The 23,384-nt window shown below is 35.9% G+C and overlaps 3 protein-coding genes across 3 annotated transcripts; 2 read left to right on the forward strand and 1 right to left on the reverse strand.

The window, feature by feature from the left end:
- Nucleotides 1-7,571: 7,571 nt before the first annotated feature.
- On the forward strand, nucleotides 7,572-9,978 carry LOC143622376 (cell division cycle 20.2, cofactor of APC complex-like). Its single transcript, XM_077093552.1, has 5 exons — nucleotides 7,572-7,846; nucleotides 8,397-8,663; nucleotides 8,759-9,028; nucleotides 9,116-9,697; nucleotides 9,796-9,978. The coding sequence occupies exons 1-5, from the start codon at nucleotides 7,754-7,756 to the stop codon at nucleotides 9,937-9,939; spliced, it is 1,356 nt and encodes a 451-aa protein (XP_076949667.1). The 5' UTR covers nucleotides 7,572-7,753; the 3' UTR covers nucleotides 9,940-9,978.
- Nucleotides 9,979-11,699: 1,721 nt separating this feature from the next.
- Nucleotides 11,700-16,009, forward strand: LOC143622388 (30-kDa cleavage and polyadenylation specificity factor 30-like). The gene is made up of 7 exons (XM_077093559.1): nucleotides 11,700-12,073; nucleotides 12,739-13,116; nucleotides 13,590-13,752; nucleotides 13,864-13,974; nucleotides 14,098-14,166; nucleotides 14,304-14,390; nucleotides 15,045-16,009. The coding sequence occupies exons 1-7, from the start codon at nucleotides 11,700-11,702 to the stop codon at nucleotides 15,876-15,878; spliced, it is 2,016 nt and encodes a 671-aa protein (XP_076949674.1). The 3' UTR covers nucleotides 15,879-16,009.
- Nucleotides 16,010-17,039: 1,030 nt separating this feature from the next.
- Nucleotides 17,040-22,934, reverse strand: LOC143622398 (uncharacterized). Its single transcript, XM_077093566.1, has 19 exons — nucleotides 22,836-22,934; nucleotides 22,286-22,389; nucleotides 21,883-21,969; nucleotides 21,670-21,745; nucleotides 21,508-21,582; nucleotides 21,334-21,387; nucleotides 21,160-21,219; nucleotides 20,969-21,085; nucleotides 20,784-20,878; nucleotides 20,499-20,701; nucleotides 20,311-20,408; nucleotides 19,212-19,315; nucleotides 18,964-19,129; nucleotides 18,742-18,864; nucleotides 18,586-18,668; nucleotides 18,359-18,500; nucleotides 18,195-18,224; nucleotides 17,971-18,041; nucleotides 17,040-17,883 (listed from the first exon to the last, which is right to left on the reverse strand). The coding sequence occupies exons 1-19, from the start codon at nucleotides 22,872-22,874 to the stop codon at nucleotides 17,358-17,360; spliced, it is 2,253 nt and encodes a 750-aa protein (XP_076949681.1). The 5' UTR covers nucleotides 22,875-22,934; the 3' UTR covers nucleotides 17,040-17,357.
- Between the last annotated feature and the right edge of the window lie 450 nt (nucleotides 22,935-23,384).

The raw sequence follows: 23,384 nt of genomic DNA on the forward strand, positions 1-23,384 counted from the left end.
GGTGCAAGCTACTTCAACTTGCAGATCATCAGTTTCAATTTTAATGGCAGCATTGGGAGTGAGTGTTATGGGTTCAGAGTCTTCATGAGTAATTTCAATATGATCTGAATCATCAGTTTCATATCCACACTCTCTTGGAGTCTTCACAAATGAGGTTGTGCTCTCACATTCAGAAACTTCATTGTTACGATCTTGAACAACATAGTCTTTCTTGCTTGAAAAGTATCTCACATCCATACTTATTTCCTCTTTGATTTCAACTTTAGGTTTCCATAGAAAACCTTGAGGTTCATAACCATGTTTCAATAAGAATTTCTCATCTCATGTTAATTCAGTAGGTTTCTTTCTAGGAAAAACACCTTTGTTTCTCTCCTTTTCACTGTTTGGTTATTCTAGAGAATCATCAGACTTAACTGATTTTGTGTCATTGTTTGGAATGATTCTCAAGGGTTGGAAATTCTTCTTCTTTACATACTCAGTCTTCTTAGGAGATTTACTTCTTCTACTTTGATTATCAATTGGTTTCTTAAATCTCACTTCAGTTTGCCTTTCTTTGTTAGTCTTATTTTCAGCTTGTTGATCAGACTTATTCTTCTTCTCATTTTCACTCACCTTCCCCTTTCCCAAATATTCTTCATATTTCAGTTTATAGAGAACAAAGTTTTGTCCAAACTTTGTCTCATTTGGAACATGGAATGGTTTAAAGTTGAGTCTATCGTTACAGGTGTCAGTGTGATGGCCATACTCATCACATTTCTTGCACCATACTTTTCCTTTGAATTTTTCATGATCAACTCCCTTTTTAAACCTTTCACTTGGTCTTGGTGGATCAATCCCAAGTGTCTTCTGAGTCTTCAGACCATCAAATTCAATTGAGAAAGGAACAAATTCATCTATCTTGATATCATTTCTTTCCACCTTTCCCTTAACAAAGACAATTTTCTCCATATTCAGTGGCTCTTCATCTAGACTTCCATTGTGCCTTGTCTGTCTCTTTTCATATTCTTCCATGGTTTCCACTTCTCCAATATCCAATACTTCATGACTTGAATATATTGGGTACACTGGAATGAAGTTGTAATATACAGTTGTTTCAGTCACTTTCTTCTTGTTGTCGTCTTTGATTCTTTGCAGCATTTTCTTGCTCGGAGGTCTTACTGCATTATAGCTGACTTTTTTACTTTTCACATATGTCAAATTTTCTTATTCTTTCATTTACTCTCTTCATCTTTGGAGTTACTGGTGGAAGGTGTGGCAGTTTTTCAATTGAGTCTGGTGTCTTATACCTTCTACCTCTTTCAGCAGCTTTAATTTCTTCATCAGTGATTTGATCACTTAGGTCACTTAAGTCATCTTTAGAGACTTGTATTCCAATTGATTTGTCTTCTTTCATATCTTCCTTCACAGCATATTCTCCCTCTTCATTTACTTCAACCTTCTTATACATATCAACAAACTCCTCTCTATCTTGAAACACTTCTCTGAACTGCTGGAGATAACCATCCCTCTTCTCTTTGTCAACTTTGGGTAAGAAGTTGATGTTGAATGGAGGTGGAACAGCCTTATACTTGTCTTTCTCAGTAATTTGGTTCATAATGCCACATATGTTTCCTGTGGAGACCAAATTCTTCAAGAATTCGTTATCAACTTCCAGCTTTGTGTTCTTCACCTTTTCTTCAATCAACATCTTCGTCATCCCATCAATTTTAGTAACATACCTCTGTTGAGCTCTATATCTACTTAAACAATCATCTTCTAAACTTCTGATCTTCTCTTCATTAACAACATCACTAGCTTGATACCCATTGATGATGCTTTGTTTTCTAAAACACTCACCATCTAGCTTGCCTATTTTCATATTTAAAGCAATAATTGTTTCATTTAAGTCATTGATAGGTGATGAGTATACCTGAGAAGATGATGTTCCAGCCTCATTCTCAATCATTGCCATGAATGCAACATTAGCAGCTTTGATGTCATCTTCATGGTTACTCCAGTCAAAATCACCATCTTGTTGTGCAGCAACTGCTACATTTCCTTGATTTCTTGGTTGAGTTTGATTAGGTCTGTTGAGGTTGTTTTGAGCAGCTTGAGGGAATTGGTTTCTTTGGTAGTTTTGGTTTTGAGGAACATTTTGTTGGTTATTCATTTGTTGCTGTTGAAAGTTGTTGAAGTTGGGATTGTTGTTGTTGTTGAAGTTGTTGTTTCTATTCTGATTCTGCTGATAATTCTGTTGATATTGCATTTGATTTCTAGGCTGTTGATTTTGAAACTGATTAGCTTGAAAGTTTCTGGGCTGGTTACATTCCCTTTCAAAATGTCCAGGTTGTTGACAGTTGTAACAAATAGCCTTTGACTTATCAATCCAATCCTTTCATTTGGCCCAGACACCAATGATCGACCAGTTCTACTAAATAGCCTCTTGCTTCTCAGTGCTAGCATTGCAGCTTGCCACTTTAAATCCATATCCTCAAGGTCATCAGCATCTATTTGTTCCAAGTCATCTTGGATGACACTGGTATGGATTAAGTTCTTAGCCACAAATGCATTATATGACTCAGTGAACTTTGAGAAGAGTGCTTGAGTGTCATTTGCTTGACCATTGTTTCCACCAGAGTATGGAACATGTCCACCTGCCATTGATGCAGTATCATTTTCTTCAATAAGTTGAACATTGAACCTTGTCTGATTTCCATGATGACTTGAGCTACCACTGACAAATGATCTAGGTGTATCAGCACCATGTTTTGTTGGTTCTTCTATTATGGGAATTTGCTGTTGGTTCTTGGTAGACAAGTTTCCCATGGGTACAGTTAATTCATTGGAAACATTGAAATAAGGCTTTTCTTCTTTGATCATCTCATTTTCGATCATTTCTATTTCTGCAGCCTGAAGGAAGCACACTACATCATCCACCTTTAAATCATTGAAGTTTGGCTTTTGGAGGATGAATTTGTAGGCAGTGTACCATTCCTTTGATATTGAGTTGAGCAGCGTGGTATTCAGGTCAAAATCAGTCATGACATAATCAGTTGTTCGGAGGTCATTCACAATTGCCAGGAATCTCTCAAGGATGGACTTCAACCTTTCTCCATCTTTGTATCTAAATCTCTCAAGCTGTTGCTTGAGCCTCTGCTTCTTTATGTACTTTAGCTCAGTGTTTCCCTCGAACATTTCAAGAATTGCATCATACATTGCCTTTGCGGTAGGATGATGTGCAACCTTGGTAAGTATTTCCCAAGACAGTCCTAGCTTAATAATTGCTAAGGCCCTGTCATCCACTTTCCTCAACCTATCTCTTACAGCACCAGTAGCAGCTCCACCATCAGCGGCTTGTGGCCCATTTTTGATTGAATACCACATGTCTACATCGTTGTAGCACTCAGCCGCTTCAAAAAGTACTTTCCACTTGGTGAAGTTTTCCTGTCCATAAAGTCTAGGTATTTTGTTAGTGGACACTTCTTGTTCTTCAAGACCAGACATTTTGGTTGTTTGAAAAAAGAAACGGGAACAGAGTAAAAATCAAATTTTCAAGTGACAAAAATCAAATTTGACTATCAAATCCTTAGATCTGATGAATCTGGTCCGATTGGAACAAGAAATGATAATAAAGATGTAAACTTTAACTAAAATAAATAAAAGAAAACACCGGATTTTTGTAGATCTGGACGGAAAAGAAGAACAGAGTAGCTGACGTCACTCTCCAATGGAACAGTGCTTTGCTTACGTCATTGTTCTTCTTTAGATCTTCAATAAGCAACAAGTTCTTTACCCAAATCAGCAATCAACCAGCTCTGATATCACTTGTCGGTCCCGGATAATCACTAAATACTCATAACAATGTCATAACCCACACATAATGTGTCGACAAGAAGGTTAATGACAAATTGCTAAATAAGGAAAGATTCTTGTTTGTAAACGGCGGAATCAGGAACAAACAAGATTTGTTGCTTAAAGGTTAATAAAGGTAACAGACACGAACAATAAATCAAAAGATTTCCATTTATATAAAGAAATTCATACAAATGATAATCAATTAGGGTTTCTTGTCGGAATGTATATTCAATGATAACCTAGGACAGCCGTCACACTTTAATCAGGAATATTTGTTCTTTTTTGAAAAGTGTAAAAGTGAATCTGTAGGAGGCATGCCCTAAAATATTCTATTTATAGGTCTGCCACCTCCTGACAGCTGTCATTCCTTCTAGAAACCCTAATTAAATAACACGTATTCAAATGACATATTCAAAACTGTACTAAGTGTAAAAACAGGTCTTCTGGGTAGACTTTGCATAAGTTGTCTTTTCCGAGTAGGCTTTGTGTCTTTTGTCTTAGATTAGACCTGGTAACCTTCAAGTGTGTTCGGGAATAGTTTCTCGGGTAGGCTTTACTTAGAGTATTTTCCAAAGAAAATACTTACCTAGCAGACTTCAATCTTCTTGATTATATCAGACTTTGCCCGACATGATCTTACGAGCAACCTTGTTCTTCAATGGTCCCTTCAACACCTTGCTAGAAAATAGCTTATTAGCAAAGTGTGCTCGGTAGCACTGTACCCTGCTTGAGTTGAATCCTGCCCGATGTTACTTGAGATATATCTTTACTCACATCAAGCTTACTCCGGCCACTTATTATTGATGAATACCTTGCTCGATCTTCCAATCACTTGGCTTCATGAGCTTGGTTAGCCAAGAGCTTACCCGGAGGTAAACCTTACTCGACTATGAAGAACAATCATGTTAGACATAGTGAACCCTGCTCGGTCATTCACTAAAGAAGATTTCTTGAAGATAACTCTGCCCGATAGGCTAAATATAATGCTAGGGTAAGAAAACCTTGCCCGGGAATCCAAGTGTGCTTAGATTCCATACTTAGTGATTCTTGAGGAGGTTGAGAAGATTCCAATCTTCCTTATACTTATCTTAGGTCAAATCTTGACTCAACAATTCGAAATTGGTTCATAACAAAATTTCTTAAAATTATACATATATGATACCGAGAATAACTTTTTTCAATAAATGGAGTGTTATTGGGTATGTTTTTGCACGTGCATTTTTTTATTAAGTTTTTTTTTTTGAAAAAAAAATCATTTTGTGATATAAATAAAATCAATTTATGTATAATGATACAAACACATTTTTCTATATACATTATGTATTGTTTTATTTGTAACTTAATTATTTAAGTCATCTCATGTATTACATGAGCTCTAAATATAATTAAATAAATAAAATAAAATCTTTTTGTTTGTTAACTAACACTTGGAAAAGGGTAAATAAAAGAAGTAAAAACGTTTGTATGTTTTAACAAATAGGCACAAAGCCCTCCAATATTGTCCTTCGCAATGGGCGATGCATTGGTGACAATCTTATGTGTAAGAGAGAAACACGTGCCTGATGGGTGGTTAAATACACTCGTAAGCTACTTGATTTTGGTTGAACTAAAAGCTAGAATCAAGTTAAAACAACGTAACATATAAAAATAAGCTTGTTTAGTAATTGTATGGCCGAGCTCAAACCTAGCTATTATTTGTATAACTTTTATTAAAAACATTCACATATTTTCATAATGATTATTATTTAATATTAGCTTAAATATTACGTGGTATAAAAAAGTTGTATTAATATAGATATAAATGCATATAAAAAAAAATAAATTATGAAAATAGTTTATTAACATTAATTTAATATAACAATTAATCAATAATAATAGGGATTAATTTCGTATACGCCCTTACAAACAACAACAATCTATACTTACTATTTAATAAATAAAGCTTTTTAAACGTCATATGTCATCACTATGTTGATCCTTACAAAATGTTCCCTCCTCTTTCTCATATAAATACATTTCTTTTGTTAATATTTCATTTTCAATTTTAATAATTCCATCATAATTTAAAAGAATTAATACCATCATAAATATGTTAATTTGTTTAATATAAAATATATTGCATTAGTTCTTAATATTAGATTTTTATAAGTAACCAATACGAAACGGGTGGGTTTCTCTAACCGATTAAAGTATCAAACATTGTTCATGTCAAACAGTTTAAGATTAGAAAGACTTTTAGCCCACGAGTTGGTTTAAAAAAGTAGCCAATTACAACTAAGTTTTGATATTAGAAAATAACAAAGAAATAATTTATGATTTATGAATTTTCTAACTTTTTATTTCCGAATTGTGTAATGTATAATTTTTAACCGTATAATATATCTTTATATATGTGATACATTTTTTTTTGTATTTCACATTATGTTATTATTTAAAACAAATTACTTATTCTAACTCGTGTGCTACACGGGTAACTAATCTATTATCATATATATGCAAGCAAAACTTGAAATATCATATATGTCCTTACAAAGTAACTAAAAATATCATACGTGTCCTTATAAAACAGCTAAAGTATCATATATACCATATTCATTAATAATAATTTAATAAAATGACAATTTTATTGTTATATTTTAGAAAAATTAACGTCCATATATGCTCACTTTTAACAAATAGACCATTCTACCCCTTCCAGTTACATAATGTGTTTATACTATATGTTATTCTTTTAATAGACTTTTCTCACCGTTAACGACAACCAAATCGTCTCTCGTCACTTCTTCAAAATTGCAAACTATTCGAAGATTTATCGCACAGAATGGTCTAAATTATAAACATTTTATCGCATCTGACCAAATTCGAGTAATATGTTCATTTTTTTAATTTTTTAAATGAGTTGGATATATATGATATATTAATAACCTTGCAAGGGCATATATAATATTTTTAGTTTTGCATGTGTATATATGATATTTTAATATTTGTAATGGTATATATGAAATTGCCCCATAAATTAATTATTTGGTAGCAGTGTTTGATAGAGGTGCACAAAAAACTCGAACCCGGAACTGGACCCAAATAAAAACCCGGAACCAGTTTTATTAATACTCGGGTTTTTTAATACCCGAACCCGACCCTACCCATAGGGTACGGATAGGGTATGCATTTTGGCACTAAAACCCGAACCCGAACTGACCCGATTTGTACCCGGTAATACCCAAAAACCCGAACCGGTTCCATACCCGGAACCGGGTATTTCAAATGCCCAATGTATACCCGAAAAATATCTTAAAAATGCCCGAAAAATACCCCTAAAAAGTGCAAATTTTTAAAAAATCCAATCTATACCCGGAAATACCCGTAAATAGGGTTTTTTCAATACCCGATAATAGGGTATTCAAATACCCGAATTTAGAATACCCGGTTCTATACCCGACCCGACTATTACCAATATCTGGTCATACCCAAACCCAGTTCCATACTCGAACCCGGATACTAAAAAATCCGATTTGTGCACCACTAGTGTTTGAGCTTTAGAAGTGAACTGAAATAAATAGTTTTCGTAAATTAAAACACGCTTGGGCCATAGTAAAAAATATAAAAAGATGAGATTGGGCCTGATCCGTGCCAATAGCCATAACAGGCCCGGCTCATAAGAAGAAATTTACAACGGCTACTTTTACTAGCCGTTTAATAATAAACCCTAGTTTACAATATATAAATAAACTCCAAATTCTCGGTGTCTAATCACACAATCAATTGCTTGCTTCGTTCCAATCGACAATCATCTGGTCACTCGTTCTTGCTTCGATTGCGGTTTTCTTAATCTGATTTCTTGATTTCTGTTAATTAGTATTTGATTTGATTTGATTATTATTATACATATATCTATCTGTCTATTGTTACTACTAACGCCATGGATGCAGGTTCTGTAACTAGTTGTTCTTCAGCCACCAAGTCGTCGTCATCACGACGTCAATTCCTTCATAGAAAGACTTCTCAAGAAAACGTAAGTCAATTTGGATCTTTTAATTCAATTAGGGTTTTGTTTGTTTGTATGATGATTCTATTAGTGAATTAGGGGTTTTCTTTCTTTATTTGATTATTTAATTAGGGTTTTGTTTGATGAATTGATTTCTGTTAATTATGGCTTTTTATTGTTTATTTGATGTTTCTCAATTAGGGTTTTGTTTTGTTTGATGAATTGATTACTGAATTAGGGTTTTTATTGTTTGCTTTGATAATTTTATTCCTCAATTAGGGTTTTTTTTTTATGAATTGATTACTGAGTTAGGCTTTTTATTGTTTATTTGATGATTTAATTCCTCGATTATGGTTTTGTTTTGTTTATTTGAAGAATTGATTATCGAATTAGGGTTTTTATTGATGAATTGGTTAATGATTTAGGGTTTTTTTTGTTTGTTTGTTTGATAAATTGATTACTGAATTAGTGTTTTTTTTTAATATTTTTATTTGATGAATTGATTACTGAATAAGTGTTTTGTTTGTTTATTTGATTATTCAATTACTGACATAGGGTTTATTTTGTTTATTTGTAGCTGGACCGATTTATACCTAACAGATCAGCCATGGACTTCGATTACGCCAATTACATGCTAACCTATAAAGGTAAGGAGAATCCAATTGCAGGTACCTCACCATCTAAGGAAGCTTACAGGAAGCAGTTAGCAGAAAGCCTCAACATGAACAGAACAAGGATCCTAGCCTTCAGGAACAAGCCCCCTACACCAAAAGAAGCCGCTCAAAGCGACTGGTCTTCAATCCAGCAGGCGAAACCAACAAAAGCCCGTAGATACATCCCTCAGGTAATCATCGTCATCCACGAGATCCCTTTATAATCAATCACATTCAAGTTTGTATTTAATGCCCTACCAATGTTGTTTCATTTGATTACAAACAGACTTCTGAAAGGACACTGGATGCACCCGATATTCAAGACGATTACTACTTAAATCTGTTAGATTGGGGAAGCGCCAATGTTCTTGCCATCGCCCTGGGACATACAGTGTATCTTTGGGATGCTGCAGATGGTAACACATCAGAACTCGTTACTGTAGATGATGATGAGGGACCGGTGACGAGTGTCAAGTGGGCTCCGGACGGCCGCCACATCTCAGTTGGTCTAAACAGTTCTGATGTCCAACTCTGGGATTCAACCTCTAATAAACTGGTATGGTACTTTTGTAAAACTTTTATTATGATTTTAAATATTTTTTGTGATTGTTTTCTAAATTTTATTTCTTTTTTAAACAAACAGTTGAGAACTTTGAGGGGATGCCATCAGTCTCGGGTTGGATCAATGGACTGGAACAGCCACACACTCACAACGGGAGGAATGGATGGTCAGATCGTAAACAACGACGTCAGAATAAGATCACACATAGTTGAAACATACTCCGGTCACCACCAAGAGGTTTGCGGGTTAAAATGGTCGACTTCGGGTCAACAGCTAGCCAGCGGGGGCAACGACAACCTCCTGCATATTTGGGACCGATCAGCGGCTTCGATTAACTCGCCGACTCGATGGCTTCACCGGATGGAGGATCACACGGCGGCGGTTAAAGCGCTTGCGTGGTGCCCGTTTCAGGGTAATCTTCTTGCTTCTGGCGGTGGTGGTGGTGACAAGTGTATAAAGTTTTGGAACACGCACACGGGTGCTTGCTTGAACTCGGTGGACACGGGGTCCCAGGTGTGTGCACTTTTGTGGAACCAGAATGAGCGGGAGCTGTTGAGCTCACATGGGTTTAGTCAGAACCAGTTGACTTTGTGGAAGTATCCGTCAATGGTTAAAATGGCGGAGCTTACTGGGCACACATCCAGAGTTCTTTACATGGCACAGGTATAGTTAGTTAAAACCGACACTGTAATTATTATTATATCTGTTTTTGAAGTTAAAATATTGGTGTATTAACTAACTGTAAATTGATATGTTTGCAGAGCCCGGATGGATGTACAGTTGCATCAGCTGCAGGAGATGAGACATTGAGGTTTTGGAATGTTTTTGGGAGCCTGGAAGTGGCAGCTAAGGCTACCCGAAAAGCTGTTCCGGAGCCATTTGCTCATGTGAGTCGTATACGATGATGATTTTGTACTGTACCCTTGGAACCGGTTTTAGTATATGTTTGTTTAAAGACCGTTAAAGCAATGTTAAAAGTTTGATTACTACTTGTAATTACTTCCTGTGTGCATATTGATATCAGTCAAATGTTAAAAAGTGTTATAGAATTGTGTTGTCAAAATACATTTTTGTGTTAAAAGTTTTAAGATGTACCCAATTCAAAAGTACCATAAAATTGAATTTGAGTGTTTTAAGCTCTTGGTTTTGATGTAAAGTGGCATTTCAATACAATTAAGCCGACGTTCTGGTAATAACGGGACAGTTCACATGCCACAAGAAGCCGAAAAAATGAAAACAACAAACCGAAAAACATGGAAACGGGCACCTTAACATATTTCCATTTAGACAATTTTGTATCAGACAGCACATATTTGCTCCAAAATACGATTTATACTTTTGAAATTACACCATTCCTTAATGAAAATAGTACCACATAGAATAGATGTGAGACATAATCCAAAATTGATGACCTGTTTAATGACCTAGCTAAAAAAGGAGTACACTTAAACCGCAAACGCATATTGAATCGAAGATCTTTCTCTAATACCCGTCTCATATGCTTCGAGATTTAGATGCTTTTGTAGAGGGCTGTAAATGAACTGAACGTTCGGCGAAAAGTTCGTTTATGTTCGTCCAATTAATAAATAAATGACCGAACATGAACAAAAAGAAATAAAATTCGATAAGAACGAACGAACACGAACAGAGGTCGCGTTCGTGAACCCATTATGTGTTTCACTTACTATCCCAATCTTTTAAGGTTACAAGATAAAAAATCCAAGGTCTAATCATAAGATGCACGCTTACCCTTAATGATCTCGCCACACACCTCCAGCCTCCCTCTGCTCTAGCATCGTCTATTTTGGTCTGGCCATTAGTCTTCTTTTATGTTTGTTTACAATGTTAACGAACAAATATGGACGAAAATGAACAAGCTCAATTCCTTAATGAATGAACATGAACACGAATCTGCGTTCGATAGAGTGTCCTTGAACTGTCCGTTTATTCGACAAAAGCTTAACGGGGATGAACGAACGAGGTTGTGTCCGCTTTAATTTGATTTGTTTATTATATAGCCCTAGTGTTGGATTCAGTTGTTACCCCCTTGCTCTAAAGTCTAATCGAGTGTCTGTGAGTCGCTATTGAGAGTGGTGAAACTTAGTGTTTTATGTGATTCAGGTTTAATTCATGTTTCATTATTTAGTTTTTTGACACCGAGTGATGATGAGAGACTAGACGAGTAACTGACATTCACTAGTTGGATCCTTGAAATAAACGAGTTTATGTCACGACATTGTCATGCCTTGTGGTGTAAGGACTAACAATTAATCAATATTAATCGGATTATATTGTAATATATAATTTCAGTTTTATACACACACAATTTTATATGTAATTTTAAGTTATATATATAAACAAATACATTTTGACTGGAAATTGGCTGAAATCTCGTTAAAAACAGCTGAATTTGGCCGAAATCTCATCGAATACCGCATGTTTTGGTCAAAAACTTGTCAGAAAACACCTACTAAGTCTAATTAATCATGTTTGTGGTCAAATTTGATTATTGACCGATTAATTGACCGACAAGCTTAAAATTCATCAGTGTAGTAAAAACCAACGATTAGTTGAGGGTTTTCGGTGGATCGAAACTGAAAACATACATACATCATTTTAACCACAAGGCTTTATTGATTCTTGTTTCTTTCTGTTGAACCTGAACATGGAAGACGGTCTAAGCTTCGACTTCGAAGGCGGTCTTGACGCCGCCCCAACCCAACCCACCGCCTCCGTACCCGTCATCCACCACCACCACCCGTCCACCGACAACAACCCACCTCCACCTCCATCCTCCACCACCACCGATAACAACAACCCACCTTCCTCAAGCAATTTCTCCGGCCGTAGAAGCTACCGTCAGACCGTATGCCGCCACTGGCTCCGCAGCCTCTGTATGAAAGGCGAAGCCTGCGGCTTTCTTCATCAGTATGATAAATCACGCATGCCCATTTGCAGATTCTTTAGATTGTACGGAGAGTGCCGTGAACAGGACTGTGTTTATAAGCATACCAATGAAGATATTAAAGAGTGTAACATGTAAGTTTCTGGGTTTTTGTTTGATTTGTTACTAACCCTAAATACCCTTTTGTTTAATTTGATTGTTAGTTGTATTTGAGTTAATTGGCATTTGGGTTTCATTGTTATTCAATAATATGCTAGTTATGTTTGATTCGGTTTCTGGGGTTTTATCCGATTCGTTACTAACCCTATTTGATTTGCTAGTTATGTTTGATTGAATTGGCATTAGGGTTTTTATTATTATTTTTCAATAATATGCTAGTTATATACGATTCGGTTTCTGGTTTCCGTGTTTTTGTCCAAAATCATTACTAACCATAGGTACCCTTTGATTTAATTTGCTGGTTATAGTTGATTTAATTGGCATTAGGGTTTTCAGTATTATTCTTTAATTTCGATTCAGGTTTTGTATTTTAATCCGATTCGTTACAAGCCGAAGATATTAGTTAGGGTTTGTCACTTTGTTGTACTTATTTTTACTATGATTAGAAAATACGAGACAATTAGGTTTTCTTTGTAATTATTATAATTGATTAATAATACACAATAGGTGTATCTAAAGCTTGTGTTTTGTTGCAAGATTATAATGAATGGTCATAGACAATTAAACCATTTTTGGATTACTGATGACACGGTAATCGTTAAAAAAGTTTCAGTTTTTTATGTTGAATCTTGAAATGCAGGTACAAGTTGGGATTCTGTCCGAACGGGCCTGATTGTCGGTACAGGCATGCCAAGCTTCCGGGACCTCCTCCTTCAGTGGAAGAGGTGCTCCAAAAGATTCAGCAGTTAACTTCTTATAATTATGGAAATTCCAATAGGTTTTTTCAAAACCGAAATGCCAACAACTCGCAACAATCTGATAAATTTCAGTTTCAAAATGATGCAAATCAAGGAGCTAAACCTAGCACCACGGATTCTGCTTCAATGCAGCCCGTTCCGCCTTTGTCGCCACGCCAGCAGCAACAGGGTAGCCAGTTCGTTCAGTCACAGGCGCAGTCGAATGGTCAACAAAATCAAACGAATAAGACCTCGATACCCTTGCCTCAAGGAACATCAAGGTGCGTTAAGGAGATCTAAATGTGGATGCCATTTGAGGGTTCCACTTCCATCATATTATGTTTGTTATACGTAGTGATAAAATTACAGTTACTATTGTTGTAAATGGATAATGTACTTTCTCATATTTTCATCTGTTGCTTTTGTTATTATTAAGGATGAAATGTTTCAGCAGTTGTGGCATTGCAGTATAAAAGGATTGTATTATTTTCAAGGGTTGACAACATCAACAGATTTAAAAGCTATATGTACAAGTGCCTAATTTTCTAGAGCTTGAATTATGTTAAGTATTTTAAAATTCCAATTAATATGTTTATTGTTATATTTTTTATTGAACATTAACAAATTGTAAGATTATTATATTTTATTTATTGTAGAAGACTTGAGTTTCTGTGTTTTATGATTCTTATTAACAGTATTTTTCAGTTTTTGTTGCTGATCTTTGTTGCTGATTTCTTATACAATTGAAAATTAGGTATTTTATTGTAAAAAGTTGCAACCGTGAGAATCTTGAGTTATCGGTCCAACAAGGAGTGTGGGCCACCCAAAGAAGCAACGAGGCTAAGTTAAACGAAGCTTTTGATTCTGTTGAAAATGTTATTTTAATATTTTCTGTCAACAGGACACGCCATTTTCAGGTGGGTTATAAACATAATTAACACAACAAATATGACACACAAACTATTTTAGCTAACCTTTTGTCACGTTTGTTACTCGTTAATTAATATTAGTTTATATATATTTCCCAGGGGTGTGCAAGAATGACTTCTAAAATTGGTGGTTTGGTTGGCGGTGGCAACTGGAAATCTGAACATGGAACTGCACATTATGGACGGAATTTCTGTGTGAGATGGCTTAAGGTACATTGATTGCAACCCGTAAAAAGGATTTTATAAAAATCTCCATACTCAAATTAATAAATTTGTGACAAAATAAGGTCAATGTTTAAAGTATAAGAAATGTAAACGTTATCTGCTTTGCAGCTATGTGAACTGTCCTTCCATAAAACTCGACATCTGAGGAACCCTTACAATGAGAATTTACCCGTAAAGGTATTATTATTATTATTATTATTATTATTATTATTATTATTATTATTATTATTATTATTATTATTATTATTATTATTATTATTATTATTTATTGTAGTTATTATTATCATTGTTATTATTTTGTATTGTGGTTGTAGATAAGCAGAGATTGTCAAGAACTCGAGCCCTCAGTCGGTGAACAATTGGCGTCTCTTTTGTATCTTGAACCCGACAGTGAACTTATGGTACTTTTGCTTTTCTGAACATTTTGAGTAAATTAGAATGTTCATCCTTTAGTTATACACAAACTTACAGGTTGTCCCCTTAAACTAAGGTAATTACAAAAAACATCCATCATATGAAAAGTTGTAACACACTTTGTCCTTTATACTAACTGGTGTTAAAAGTTCTGGATTTTTACTAACTGACTATTTTGCCTTTACACTCAAAAGGACAAAATGTGTAAATTTCACAAGTTGTTATTAGGCATTTTATTATACACTTAAATTTTAACGTTACCAAAAGGATATGTACTTACAAGTTTAGGGTTTAGAACACTTAATTAGGGGTGTTAAACGGGTTAAACAGATCGACTCGTATCGCTAAATGTATTTTGTGTTATCGTGTCATGTTAGAAAAGGATCTTAACTTATTTGTGTGTTATTTTTAATAATAAACAGTTCAACGATTCGACCTGGCGGGGGTTTGGCCCGTTTAGCTAAATGTCTTTGTGGGTTCGGATTGTTTAACTAAACTTTTTCACAGATTCGGCCCGTTTAGCTAAACGTGTTCGCGGGTTCAGCCTTTTTAGCTAAATTGACCAGTAGCTAACGAATATGGTCTTTGTCTTGTGTGACAATTCAAAAATTGATTTTAACATTTGCGTGTTATTTTTATAGGCGATATCACTTGCAGCAGAGTCAAAACGAGAAGAAGAGAAGGCGAAGGGATTAAATTTAGAAAATGCAATCGAGAATCCCGATATTGTTCCGTTTGAGGACAATGAAGAGGAGGAAGAAGAAGAGAGTGAGGAAGAAGATGACAGTTATGACCAGGGTTTTGGCATGGCGGCACAAGGCAGCAGAGGGAAAGGTGGCAGAGGGTTATGGCCGCCACATATGCCGTTAGGAAGGGGCCCCCGCCCCATGACTGGAATGAGAGGTTTCCCTCCTCTCATGAACATGATGGGACCCGACGGGTTTCCTTATGGTGGAGTTGGGCCTGACGGGTTCCCAGTTCCAGATCTTATGAACATGGGCCCACGTGGATTCGGCCCATTCGGGCCTAGATTCTCGGGTGATTTTCAGCGCCCACTGTTTAATAATATGATGTTTCATGGCCGTCCTGGGCCTCATGGGGGGGTCCCAGGGGGTGGTGGCTTCGGAATGATGATGGGACCTGGGCCTGGACGTGGCCCGTTTATGGGTCCGGGGGGAAGAGGTGGTCGGCCTGGGTTTTCACAGCAGCAGCAGCAGCTACAAGCTTCTCAGAATACTAGTCGGAGTAAGAGGGATCAAACGGTAGTTAGTGGCGGTGATGGTGATAATCGGCCCATGGGCCAAAATATGGGCGGGCAGGATGATGAGGCCCAACATGGTGGGGAGAATAGATTAAAAAATGGTGAGAGTGAAAGTGAAGATGAGGCACCAAGGAGGTCTAGACATGGAGAAACGAAGAAGAGGCGTGGCGGCTCTGAGGGTGATGCGGCCACAACCTCCGGTGACAAGATTTAACCGACGCCTGACCTCATTGGTAACTTGATATGTGAGTGTATTTGTGGTGTTACTGATAGTTGGTTTTGTACTAAGATAAGCAGATATTTGTTGGTTTTATGTTTCTTAAAAGATTATGTACGTTAGCTTCACTTACACAAACCAAGAAAACGACTTTATATTGCAATATTTCATGCTATGTTTTATGTTTGTTTATTCATATTGTTTAGGCAAATTGGATTTTTAATTTTTAAGAATTATACATTTTTGCAGCCGGTTGATAATAATCTTCTCTAAAAATTTATTGTCATCAGTTCCACCTTTCGCCCTATTTTTCTCATTGAACGCCATTATAAAAAAACTAAACTCCATTAATGTTTTTTCAAATTTCAGAATGATGTTCTAGAACGTCATCTGTGTAAAGTTTTGCACAATTAGTTCTGTTCATTTAATTTATATATCATAACAAAACATTTAATTCATTATTAAAGTCTTGCCCACATTGTTTTTCTTGTTCTTGAACCGCCCTCTACGTTAACGATCGTGGCCTCCATGGTCGGTTAGCTGGTTCTACGTTGAAGTATTCGTCAGCCCACTCCTGTATTTCTACAGGGACGGCCGTAAAAGAAGATGCTCGAATTGGCATTTCCACTCAAGTAGTGGCACTTGGAAGATTCGTTTGAAATTTGCATTGAGATTATAATATTTACATACATAATCTCTTGGTTGTTCTTGACGTATGCGTCTGATTTTGTCTTGGTCTATAGAGCCTTGGTGTACGTATCATTCACCAATTGTGCAATGGTTCGTCGTGTTCTTGGCTCGTGATTCAAATTGTATGGGCGTATTACGTGTCATTCACTCTAGCTCACTAGAAATGGCGACATTAATGATAATACTAGTTAAGAGTTGTACCTTATAAGTGAATCCGATTGTATGCTAATATAACATCTACTCAATACCATATCTGTTCTTTTGGAAATTCATAAATAATAATGTCTTCGTATGCTGACTAAAAACATTTATACAAAAATGATGTATGTATAAACGTCTTAAAAAAAAGATATAAAAACAAATTAACACCTCTTCGGCTCTAATAAGATTAATAATAAACACCAAAATTAACAAAATTTATGTTATTTTATAATAACCCATTATTGAAACTTTTAGACATTGAGAATCTGAACGATGTAAAGTAGCACAAGACGTCCTAACATACAAACATTTGGCAAGAGAATCTTCTAATAAGAACTGCACCATCGGAAAAACCATTTTCAGGTCACCGGAGTCACAATTTGGTAAACCGACTCGAGCAAGAAAGAATCACTATCTCTATTCCGACCGTATGCCCCCGTCAATAATGTACATCATTAGTCTGAATTACACATTAAAAATTAAAAAAAAAAGTCTTACCATTTATCCTTGTCCTACAACCAGAACAATGCTTTCACGATTTTGAAAGGTTTAAAAAGCCCGGCCCACGCATATTTCCATTAATTATTACTCCGGTGGGCTTACTCCAACATCGGTTTTACCGCCACTGTCAGCCACCGTCTCCGGTGCGTCAGTGGTGGTAGATGGCGGAGAAGCCTCCACTTTGTTAGGAAGATCAGTAGCGATATCATCCATTGGTTTAACTTCAAGATCACCGTTGGGGAGGTCATCAGTTGCAGCCTGAGATGTTTCAGCAGGCTTGGTGGCCATAACCGATGGTTCTGGTTCAGGCGCTTCTCTCCATTCAACCCATTCGGCTGGCTTATCACTCTCACTTGGTATTGGCTCATCAGTTGACTTCCCGATGGCTGGATCATCCAACTCCTGTTTTGACTCGGGAACCTCAGATGTTGCAGAATCAACTAACTGTTTATCATTTTCATTGGAAGTAACCATGTCATCACCACCACCATTGCCGCCGGTTGTACTGCCCGTGTCAGGCGAGGGTGAAGCTACTGTACTAGTTGATTGCTCGGGAGCTGCCCTCTCCTCCTCAAAAGCAAACCAGTTTGAGTTTGTGAAAAGCGATCCGCTGAAACAAACATTCAAAAGAGTTAAAATAGTAATTTTCTAACTTTTTTTATTTTTTTAATTTCATTTTCTTCAATAAACAGCATACCCTTCTTGATCATCTCCCAGTCGAAGTGAAGATATGACCACTTCAGCAGATTCATCATCAAAGTAAGGATCCTGCACATGTAAGGAGAAAGAGAGGTTATAACAGTCATATCATGAAATACGAAATTTGAAGCATCTAATAATTTAATTCAATAATAATGATACTCATTAATTAGGATTCACAGCATAATATCATAAACTAATAAAACTTAATGACACTCATACCTCATCGTCTCTTTCTAGTGAGCCATGACCCTGAACAAAGTAGAAAGAAAAATAAAAATTAAACAAAAATATAATCAGTAGCCCAAAATAAAACAAATTACATTTAGATGATATTAAAGAAACAAAGTAAAAATATGCAAAAACATGACTAATTTATGGTATACCTCATCATTATCATCATTTTCATAGATACCATATCGGAACGCCTGGCTTAAATTATTGGCTAAAGCTGCCACGTCATAGTCTCTATCTTGATAATCATCCTCATCACTATCTCGACCACGATCATGAAGTGTAGTAGGTCTCCTGTTAATTTCATTGTACAAAGAAACAATTACAATTTACATAAACTGTAACATAGGGCCCGATAGTAAATTACTTAAATACCCACCCGCACGCCCACTGGTAGACGTTTTCAAGCGTGTTGCGTTTAGTAAGTACCTCAGTATGCCACTCTACCCATTCATTATCACCCTGTCAAAACGTAATCATTTTAAATGTAAGGAAACTATTTTACTCAAAATACAAAATCACAGAAAATGAGAACCTGCAAATATGACTGTATGTAGCTATTGTTAGCCCCTTGTTCGATAAGTTTGTTTGCTATACGTGTCATGTGTCCAACATTCCCAATCCTAGGTGGCGTTCTTCCCTCTGCAGGGAGTGTTGGCTGTAACATTGACTAAACTCGGTCAACTATGAAATATTTGTATAACAATAAACGTGACAATTGTAAAAAATAAAAAACATAAAAGTAGCACATTATTACATTCTTTGGATCTGAACTCAATGCACAATTCTTCTCGGCATCAAGAATTTTTCTGACAAGATGGCATGTTTCAAGGATATGCTGAATGAGTGAAGTGTTCTTGCTGTCAATGCAAATATCTATGATCTGCTCAATGTGGTGATGAATAAAGTTGTTGTATGGATACCTAATTTCATCAAAATATAGTTGTGTTAATACACATGGATACATTTTCATATAATATTTCTGGAGATTGGGGAGACGCTTACTCAAAAAATAATTCTAGAATACGTTTTAACGCACCAAGGCGGATCAACTCCTTCTCAGCAGCTTCACTACTTACAGTCATCAGGACTGAGATGAATTCTATGATCTGAAATTTTACATTGTTAAAATCAATCAGTTAGTTTACATCTTTACCCTTCAAGTTTTATAGTAATGTCAAAACCCTGTGGAGTTTTGCTAAGTTTTCACATAAATCGATTTATTTTTGTTTAAAAGAAGCCCTATTTATAAAATCTAAGAGCTTAATCATGCAACAGAAGAAGTGAAGAACTAATCACAAAATTTCATTATTGTTAAGTTTAAAGACATAAGCAAACACTAAGGGGGTGTTTGGTACAGAGAAAAAAAATTAGAAGAAATGGAAATGGAAATAGGAGAGAAATGGAATTGGAAAGAAATGGAAATAGGTGGAGAATTGAAAATCATTTCCTTTGTTTGGTAGAATAGAGAAAAGAAGTGAAAATCATTCTCCTTCTCTCAACCTAACTCTTCCAGCTGCCACCAACCCCACCTTCTCCTCTCTCTCTCCGGCGACCGTTCTTCCTCCTCTATCTTCTTCTAATCCACCACGGCCACCAACCACTAAAACCACAGCTGCCGCCAACCACTCCGCCGCGATTTAGGGTTGCTAGTTGCGAACGGACGGACGCCGGTCGGAGTAGGACGCGACGGAGTAGGGTTCCGCCAGTCGGAGTAGGACACGAACGGATGTTTTTGCCTACATCATCGCCGGAGTTGCTAGTTGCAACGCGACGGAGTAGGGTTCCGCCGTGCCGGACATCATCGCCGGTCGGAGCAATGGAAATAATACCATACACACTTTTTGCCTACACCGAGAAGACAGATGAGTAGAGCAGAGAAGCGATGGTGGCTCACAGAGAATTCCATTTCTCTTCAAAATGGAGAGAATTGGATTTCTCAATTTTTTGCCTACACCCAATTCCCAGAGAAATCCAATTCTCCCCCCAATTCTCTACCTAATTCTCCCAAACAATGGAAATCCAATTCTCCACCCTCTTTTCTCTTTACCAAACACCCCCTAAAAACCAATTTTAGCGATAAAAGCTAAAGCATAAAAATAACCTTTAAGCGATTTTTCCCGAGAGGCGGCTGTAATTTTCCATATGTTGTAAATAAAACATTTTCTTCTGCTGAAACATCCAACAGCTTTAACAAACTTCCTGTACATTATAATACCAATATATAACTGAATGCATTAGAAAAATGAAATTTTATTTTAAGTTCCAAAAGCTGACTCAGCATGACAATACCTAGGCTATCCAACATGCCTTCAACAGTTTCAGGTTTTGCTGTTACTAAAGATCCATGTGTCGATTGACGGTTGTAAATGTAGAATGTCCCTGATGTTTGCCTTTTAGGATCCAATAAAGATATGCATACAGACAATGAATGAACCAAAACTGACTTTGGCCGTGAGTCCTCCAAAGCATGGCGAAATAATCTTGCTATAAAACTGTAAAACCAAATATTAAAATGTTAAATGTTCATTTCTTCATTAAATAATATAAAGCAGATTTTACACTGCAAACTGTCACCTTGGGCTGGATATTTTTGCGGCTAGTCCTGGAGGAGCATATCTAGTTATAGCACAAAGTGCTTCTGCTGCATTGGCATGCACTTCAGGACAATCCTTCAACAATTAATTTGTATAATTTAGTTATTACTTATTAAGTTCATATATTCAAAGTGCCCAAAAGTATATAAAACTAATTTATATTACCGTGGAACTAAACTTATCAACAATCATCTCCAACACATCTGTATCTTCTAGCCACGGCATTGATTCTAAATAGCTTGTGTAAAGGTGTTCATCAGCACCAATCAGACGAATAAGAACCTGTATAACAATAATATTTAGATGGGATGATGATACGATGGTTAAAAGTAGTAATGTTAGAGCTTAAAATTCACCTCCATGATGGATGTAATTCCTATTAAGTCAACTAGCTTATGGATAATATCCTGACGAGCCTGCCCGGCAAACCATAAACTTAGATGCTTGGGTGAACCGAATATATTATACCAAAAAAGAGTATACACTTAAGTAAAGTTCAAGCTTCAAATATAAATTAACTTGTAACTTACTTGAATATAGTTCATTAAAGGAACTGTCTTTCGCAGCAGCAGGCATACAACAACCTATAGAACAATAACAAAACATCAGCTACCGAACAAGCAAATTATAATTAAAAATAATGCATATATGACAGAGTGATGTACCATATAAAAAAAGTCAAAATGACAATTGGATGAACTTACTTTACTAAAATAGCCAGCAAGTAGAGTACTATGAGGATGTTCTGGGTTAAGGAAGGAGAACAGCATGTTCATCAACTACAACAAAAAAATATATTACAACGTATTTCACACTTAAAATTTTTAAAACAACTTGAAAGAAAAAGAAAGATCAATTGACTGAACCTGATCATCCTCCACTAAAGCATTGAGAATGATATCAACTTCACAAGTAAAGATCTCACAAGCAATAAAAGGAAACCTAGAACGCAATAATACTTTTTATCAGATTGTTAATGCTTATAAGCACAGAAATACAAGAACAGGGCGGCATAACAGTCTACTAAGATGAAAGCATTTGAAGAAACTTATTTTACTTGATGGTCCACAAAAACCTACTTAAATGTTCGCCCTTTGTCAGCATCTTCAGGAGGTTCTTCCACTATGTACCGAACAAGTTGTTCAATTTGATTCCGTTCCCTCAAACTGCAGTTGACAGTTAAAGCACCATTGACTATGAGTGTGCAGCACAATTACAATGGTTTGGATTCAGATATCATATTACATACTTACATGTGCAATTATTTCATTATCAGAACCAAGAACTAATATGCATACATGAAACTCAATTCAGATATTATATAATTAAACAATGCCTCAAACCTAGCACACAATGTGCAAAAGCAACAAGCTGTCTACCATGAAACAAAAACAGATAATGATAGCTTCACCAAAACATGAAGCAACTGGCGTTACATCTGAGAGTATGAACCACTGTATAAGCTCAAATTATGGGACTTACAAATTGATAAGTCGGTTATTAAGAGCTTTGCATTCTTGAATTATTTCATCCTCGTCTAGAAGCTCCTCTAGAGTATAATTTTCCTTGTCCAAAATTGTGTCCACCTGGAATTACAAATGTATGATATTCTGCAACTATTCAAAAGACAAAGCGAATGGCATAGAAACTTATCATAGATAAATGATTCAGATCAAAAAGAAAATAATATGGCAATCAAATCCTATTTTAGCCTTCCTTAGAAATAAGAAAACAATCCGTTCGATGCGATTCGTTTGTACAGATGCAATCAGAAATAAGAAACCCCCTCAAACCTTGAATAACACTAAATTCAAGACAAAAAAATAAGCTCAACTTGTCAAATGTCAATACAATCACCTAATTAGTATTATAAAAACCACGTCATCTTATTTCAATTCCTTATCAATACACAAACTAATAATAATAATTATTAGGTTAAATAGTAAGCAAGCTAACCCTAGGATCTAACGATACCTGAAGGCACCTAACCAATTGTTATTGTCATAATAATATGAAAGTTAGGAGGATTTACCGGAGATGTGGTGGACAATCCAGTCATACGCCAAAACATCTTGTCTTGTAATTGAATTCAGATCTGAAACCCTAGAAATTGAAGCAAACGCAATGTTAATATTATTATGTTTATATCCGTCGATTTGTTTTATATTATTATATTCTGGTGATTGAAACCCTAGATAGATATATATATAAAGATTGAATAAACCAACCCTGTATATGTGTATGTATTCTTGAGACTATCTTCTCTGCTTATTATTATGTCCATCGATCCATTTTCAAATTCCAAAGTTAAATCTGATAGACCAATTATTTCCAAAAAATAAAAACAAATAATGCTTTACAAATTTACTACTGTAATATATATCTTTTCTGTTATGTATATCTTTTAACTTAATTTGGAAAAGGGTATTTACGACTCACGCGTTATGGCAGAATTGTTAGAAATAGCCAGAAAAGGGTATTCTCATAGAAGCTTCAAATACACGCGTTATGTGTTAAATAGCAGAAAAGTTTAATGTCTTGTAAAGAGTTGAATTCCCGTTATTTATGTCCGTACTGGATG

This window comes from Bidens hawaiensis, unplaced genomic scaffold, assembly GCF_021521415.1.
Source record: "Bidens hawaiensis isolate Kalapana, Puna unplaced genomic scaffold, B.hawaiensis_p1.1 tig00000326_1, whole genome shotgun sequence".
Taxonomy (NCBI): Eukaryota; Viridiplantae; Streptophyta; class Magnoliopsida; order Asterales; family Asteraceae; genus Bidens; species Bidens hawaiensis.